General features: G+C 38.7%; 1 protein-coding gene across 2 annotated transcripts in view; it reads right to left on the bottom strand.

Annotated features, from left to right (window-relative positions):
• The window catches only part of LOC110454404 (general transcription factor 3C polypeptide 3-like), a 60,043-nt gene that overhangs the window by 26,006 nt on the left and 26,764 nt on the right, over window positions 1-7,273 (bottom strand). For both annotated transcript variants that reach the window (XM_021503888.1, XM_021503887.1), the window contains exons 23-25: window positions 7,044-7,168; window positions 2,252-2,339; window positions 252-322 (exon numbers count right to left, since the gene is read on the bottom strand). In XM_021503888.1, coding sequence (XP_021359563.1) covers window positions 312-322; window positions 2,252-2,339; window positions 7,044-7,168 — 224 coding nt within the window. In that variant the 3' untranslated portion in view covers window positions 252-311. The remainder of the gene's footprint in view (window positions 1-251; window positions 323-2,251; window positions 2,340-7,043; window positions 7,169-7,273) is intronic.

The raw sequence follows: 7,273 nt of genomic DNA, 5'->3' as shown, positions 1-7,273 counted from the left end.
GGGGGGGGTGGGGGTGGGGGCGGGCATGGTGGCCGAGTTGCTAAGGCATCTGACATTCTGCTACCACTAGCCCTCCAACTGGGTCGCAGGTTCGAGGCCTACGCTGGGCAGTAGTCAGGTATTAGCCACAGGTCTGAGACTTTCCTCCATCACCAAAACCTGGCATGTCCATGTGGTAAATGACCATAGCTGTTAATAGGACGTAAAACACAAACAAACAAACAAAACGTGAATATTTAGTACAAACTTACATCAGGATGGTCCAATACTGGCTTCATATCTAGCACCTTCTTATAGTAGTGGATGGCAGCTTAGGTCAACCCTGAAATCACAACAGGTCTAATCAATTCTCAGTCCCACAAAACTTAGGTCAACCCTGAAATCACAACAGGTCTAATCAATTCTCAGTCCCACAAAACTTGGGTCAACCCTGAAATCACAACAGGTCTAATCAATTCTCAGTCCCACAAAACTTAGGTCAACCCTGAAATCACAACAGGTCTAATCAATTCTCAGTCCCACAAAACTTGGGTCAACCCTGAAATCACAACAGGTCTAATCAATTCTCAGTCCCACAAAACTTAGGTCAACCCTGAAATCACAACAGGTCTAATCAATTCTCAGTCCCACAAAACTTGGGTCAACCCTGAAATCACAACAGGTCTAATCAATTCTCAGTCCCACAAAACTTAGGTCAACCCTGAAATCACAACAGGTCTAATCAATTCTCAGTCCCACAAAACTTAGGTCAACTCTGAAATCACAACAGGTCTAATCAATTCTCAGTCCTACAAATCCTACCATTCATCTGATTCAATGCCAAAATCAATTAAATCTACAAAATGGTCACATCCTAAGACACCATAAATACAAAAGGGTTGATACTTCTTATAATGATTAGAGCTACAGAGGATCTGTTTAGGGGAGATTTTTTTTTTATTTGTGTTTCCGCTATCATCCTCAGAAAAAAAAGGTTGGTAGGTAAAAAAACAGGCAATGTTTTTTTTTTTATTTTGAAAAATATTTTTACTATGCTTATATAGAGCATGAGTTCTGACTTTAACAGTGCATTTTACTAAATGCCAATACAAAAATTAGGTTTGGCACAAAAATCTAGGTTAGGTAGATTGGCTTGGCGGAAACACAAGATTTTTTGATTTGGCCTAACTAAACAATGGACAGGATTGTTTTAGTGTCCTGTACATAGGAGAAATTACTCACATATAAACAGAATACTTGTAATACGTATTCAACAAGCACTTTTAGTCACGACAGGTTGTAAAACCTTGATTATAAATATTCCTAGAGAACTTAATAAGCTTTTACATCATCTTCAAATTAGTATGCTTTTAGCTATTATCATTATTTCTCCACCTTTACGTTAAGAGATGTTGAATATTGTTACTGCACTACACAAGATAAAGACGGACAATGTAAAAGGACTGTGTGTCTGTGTGTCGTGTCGTGTCTGTGTGTCGTGTCGTGTCTGTGTGTCATGTCGTGTCTGTGTGTCGTGTCGTGTCTGTGTGTCATGTCGTGTCTGTGTGCTGTGTCGTGTCTGTGTGTCGTGTCGTGTCTGTGTGTCATGTCGTGTCTGTGTGTCGTGTCGTGTCTGTGTGTCATGTCGTGTCTGTGTGCTGTGTCGTGTCTGTGTGTCGTGTCGTGTCTGTGTGTCATGTCGTGTCTGTGTGTCGTGTCGTGTCTGTGTGTCAGAGGGCTCAGGGCTGAGAACTCCATATGACGGTCAGTATTGGAGGAAGGTTTTATTCAATATATCAATACCTATGGCTCCTTGTAGGTCATTCTGTCTGCTGTGTTATCTAATGGTACACAGCTGGCCAGTTCTCGTGGCTGGAGTAGGAGTGACAGTAGAAACTGACCAATTTGAACAGTTTAGTCTATGCTTGGAGACCGTGGAAACTATTCTATCTAAATAGTTTGTTTAACTCATTCACCCCTGAAGACACATTTGAACTCTTCCAAGTCAATGGATGAAATATTTCATTATGAAGTTTCAGGGGTGAATGAGTTAATGCTATGCAACAGCGGAAACAAGAGCGGCTTAATCATACAAACTAACTTCGTTGTTGGAAAGATCATAAAAATTGACTTACCTTATTGACTGAGAGGATCATACAAACTGATTAAATGGATTGAAGGATTGTAAAATTGACTTACCTTATATAAATATTGACCGAGAGGATCATACAAACTGATTTAATGGATTGAAGGGATTGTAATATTGTCTTACCTAATTGATGAAGAGCTCTCCCGATATTGAAGTTAGATTCCTGACAGTCCCCTCGTAACTCGGCATAGTTGTGTAAGAACACCAGGCCCTACAACAACACATAACAGTAATCCTCTCTCCACATCAGCAATCACCACTGGGCCACGTACATCAAGATGAAAGACTAAGTTATTTGTCTTTTTTTCTGACGAATATAACACTGTCTGACACAATGAAATTTTCAAATCTCCTTTTGTATCGATGTCAACAAAGAAACGGAATTATTTAAATCAAAAGTTGAAAACCAAACTTCTACATTAGCAGTTCTCCTTCCATCGCAGTTCCATGTGTCCTTGACCTTAAGATAGGGTCAGTGTTATATTACGGCAGATCCATGTTTACATGATCAACAACAGCAGATCCTCATCTAGATCAGGGGAGAGTCAGGGGCCTGTTATCCAGCCCTTGTTCAGAGTGGATTTGTTATCATATGGAAGCATAGTCCAGGACAGGACCTTGGTAGGAGGACAAGGGGGTGCAACAATCAGTGTTTTTATTTTGTTTTGTTTTACTGTTTGAAAATTTGGTGGGTTCACCCGCGTACCAGTGACAGCGTACAGGCTGCTATGCGCCCCAGAGTTAAGTACTGTGTATTACATTAGACCAGATACCATTTTTAGTAATAACTAAATGTTTCTCATAATCTTTGCTAGGTCTAATAAGAATTTAAAGCACTTAATTGACATTTGAGGAGATTTCTTATGTGTCCATAAGAAAAAATATTATGTGTCCTCTTCGCTCTTATACAACAGTGAAATCAATGATTTTCATGGGGTTTTATAATATCATTGATTTTGTGGGTTATATTTATCCACAAATTCATAGGTCCACAAATTTAAGTAATTACAGGTTTGACATAAAGCAATTCTCTGGTAGTTATTAGGAAAACCACAAAAGTGGGGTGCCATGAGGAATATCTGATTTCACAGTAATCACTTTACTTTAGATCATTAACAACATCTGGCTGCCAGCTGCTCTATTCCCCTAAATATCTTTACTTAACATGAATATTAATTAAAACCTCTTATCGTAGGATCAAACTTTTATCGTGTTATCAACATTAAAGGTTAAATCACAGAAATACTGGCAAATATAATGTGTATATGTGTGCATACTGTTGTGTCATGACTGATTTTTTTTCTGAACACGGAACATATACATTGCAGTGATTTATGTGGGGTTCTTTTGCCCTTTTTTGCTTTGCACTAGAGGGAATTTCCATTAAGCTCTGTGGTAGAGCGTCAGACTTACAGGAAGTCTAGGGTCGCGCCGGTTCAATCCCTGGTGGAAGCACACTACTCCCTAAATCCTGTTACATGTACATCAATTTAAATGTTTCAGCATTCAAAGGTCTGAATCGTTCATGTTTCATAACAGTCTTCATGCTCTTTTCATAATATACAATATTTGATATTTGATATAGTGTCCTATCTGGATAACAAAAGTCACTCTAAAGTGCTTTACAGTACATAGATATACAATTAACACAATTAGCATATATACATTAATCAATACAATTTTGAGGAATTTGCAGGAGCTGCTATATCAGGTGCTAACTACTAGTCCTATGCCACCTGGCTAATATCCCCTTATGTGTGTATGCCTGTGTGTGTGCTGGAGATGTACTCAGTCTTCGTAGGAGTTTGTCAACTCCATCTTACATATCATCTAGGGGAAGAGCCGTGGACATTTCACATCTGCTTTTACTCACACAGGATGCTGTCTTATAATTAGGAGTCTTTGTTTCTAATTATAACCCTCTCCGTATATATGGCATGTCAAACTCTGTTAAATTTAACAGTTTTATTTGTGATAAGTATTATATGACTGAAATGAATTTTGCAATGTTTGATAGGATATATGATGTACTTTCAATAATGTATTTGTCTTAATAAAAACACTGATTACTATTACCAATACCTGAGTAAATACGGTAATTTTGAAAAAATTTAATGAATCATAATATTGTATCATCAATTTTCAAAATTGATTGTATTCATTATTTGATTAATATTGCCATAGTTATGAATGAACTGTAGACGTTGAAATGGGACGGTTCATTAGGGAGTAACAGAGAGACAGGCGGTAAGTCAGAGATGACAGATACCAGATATCAATGATTTGTGTAGATATGTGTTAAGATTACGGAAGCATGCTGTACAGATGCTCTGATAACTCCGTGCCACAGATGTAGGAACATCTTCTCCGTGATTGAATCACTCAATAGCATATCTGTCATTATGATTCCACTTGTATTGAATTAACAAATATATCGGCATCTATCATAAAATTAGATCACACACATGTCATAGAAACTACACACATGTATCATCAGCAGTAGTGATTTGGATTTGAAAAATTTACAATGTTTCCACAATTTTTTTTTAATTTTTATGAGCAAAAGACAATGTTTCAACAAGATTCATCAATTAGTTAAGACTCCTGACTGGTTCCTTTTTCTAATTAAGACTGAGTTTTAGCTTGAGAAAAAGACTAATAAAACTCAAAACTTTGTGACATATTTATAAATGGATCATGTAAAAGTAAACCATTGACTTGTATGTGTATCTCTGTATTTTATCAAGCGCAGAGGCTTGTGCTTGAAAACATGTCAAACGTACTGGGTGGGCTAATTACCGCACACGAGCCTGTCTTTTACCGATCACAAGCCCAGACTGAAGATTGTGGTCTGCAATCTTGGTAAGTTTCAGCCTACCAAAATGGCACTGGTTATACTTTAGCTTGTAATGTTTATATTGCATGTAGCTGTTGCAATTCATATCGCAAATAAGCCAACATTTATTATGATTACATACCTTTGTCAATGACCTTAGTGAAAGAAGATGTTACTTATAGATTTAACAATCACCAGCTGACCTTCAATCAAATTACAAATATGATTTTGTAAAGAAATGAACACATATCACTTATCAAAATGTGTAATTTGTATTGATTTTGTGATAAGTATTAAATGTGTGTCAAATACATCCATAAACAACACCCTTTGTTAAACAAAAGGTCCATTGGATCTGTATCGCTNCAATTTCTTAGGACCGCAGGGGTCAAATCAACCTCATTCAATTAAGATATGTTTGTTCTTCCTCAATCATGTTTTTGACCAAATTTTGTACAATCCACTCAGGCAATTAAGGGATATTAGCGTCTTAAAGCAAAATATTAGATAATTTTCCTCTTTGGGGTCCGGTCTTCCTAGCTCCAGGGGTCGAACCTGTCTCATTTATTTAGGAAATGATTGCCCTCCCCCAATGAAGTTTCAGAGCAAATTTGGTTGAAATCTTCTCTGACGTTTAGGAGGAGATGCGTTTTAAAGCAAATTTAGCTAACTCCCTCTTCAGGGCCCCGCCCCCCTGGCCTCAGGGGTCGAACCAAACTCATTTATTTAAGAAAAGATTGCCCTCCCCTAGTGATGCTTCAGACTGAATTTAGTTGAAATCCTCTCTGGCGTTTAGGAGGAAATGCGTTTTAAAGCAAATATAGCTAAGTTCCCCTTCAGGGCCCGCCTCCATGGCATTAGTGATCAAACCAATCTCATTTAATAAAGAAATGATTGCCCATCCCTACTGATGCTTCAGACTTAATTTGGTTGAAATCCTCTATGGCGTTTAGGAGGAGATGCATTTTAAAGCAAATATAGCTAAGTTCCCCTTCAGGGCCCCGCCCCCCTGGCCTCGGGGGTCGAACCAACCTCATTTATTTAAGAAATGATTGCCCTCCCCTAGTGATGCTTCAGACTTAATTTGGTTGAAATCCTCTTTGGTGTTTAGGAGGAGATGCGTTTTACAGCAAATTTAGTTAAGTTCCCCTTCAGGGCTCCGCCCCCCTGGCCCCAGGGGTCGAACAAACCTCATTTATTTTTAAGAAATAATTACCCTCCCCTAGTGATGCTTCAGACTTAATATGGTTGAAATCCTCACTGGCGTTAAGTAGGAGATGCGTTTTACAGCAAATTTAGCTAAGTTCCCCTTCAGGGCCCCGCCCCCCTGGCCCCAGGGGTCGAACCAACCTCATTTATTTAAGAAATGATTGCCCTTCCCTAGTGATGCTTCAGGCGTGTGGCAGGTGAGCTAATAATAAATCGACCCTATCAATTCCCTTGAGTTTAACACTAGCTCAAAGTTCCTTACCCCATCCAAATATGCACTGTTCATGTTGCATAAATAATATAATAATAATAATTCAAGGTTCTTATATACTCCTTTTCACAACCTAGTTCGTAGGTCGTCTCAAAGTGGTTCACAAATTATTATCCGTGGTTATAGGGCCTTTGCAACCAGCCAATATCTTTCTCAACTCCCTAGGGAGCATACAGCTGGTGTTGCCATTTAGGCACTCACAGCTAGCATTCAACAATTCCAGCACTGCCCAACCACATACTCATTTACAGCTGAGTAGACTTGAACAAGCTGAGTAAAGTATCTTGTTCAAAGATACAAAACAGTGCCTTGACTTGACTTGAACCTGCAACCATTTGGTGACAAGCCCGGCGTCCTACCACTAGACTAACGTGCCTTGCATGATCAACCATTTATCATTGGTATGATATATATTTGAAAAAGCAATATGAAACTATATATTATAGTGACTTATATATGCAGGGTCGCTTGACCATTTGAGATGGGTTCATTTCACAATAGTGGTATTTGACCCCAGGTCACTTTACCATGGGGGTCAAAATGCCATACATAAAGGTTGCATTTCAAATGAGGCATAAATAGTAAAATTGGTAACCTACCTGGGTCAGTAGAAAATGCTTCTTTGCAGAAAACTTTTGAGCTGCCAGGTGTATGAAGGTTAGCCCAATACACAGACTGACCAGTGGTTCCTTAGGCCAAGTCCGTAGTACAGACACATACTCCCCTGTAAAACAAGTCATAATATAATTATCACCAATACACAGACTGACCAGGGGTTCCTTAGGCCAAGTCCGTAGTACAGACACATACTCCCCTGTAAAACAAGTCA

The sequence above is a fragment of the Mizuhopecten yessoensis genome, unplaced genomic scaffold (assembly GCF_002113885.1).
Source record: "Mizuhopecten yessoensis strain PY_sf001 unplaced genomic scaffold, ASM211388v2 scaffold7833, whole genome shotgun sequence".
Classification (NCBI taxonomy): domain Eukaryota; kingdom Metazoa; phylum Mollusca; class Bivalvia; order Pectinida; family Pectinidae; genus Mizuhopecten; species Mizuhopecten yessoensis.
Note: the sequence above shows the minus strand (reverse complement) of the source record. Positions and strands in the feature narration are given on the sequence as shown.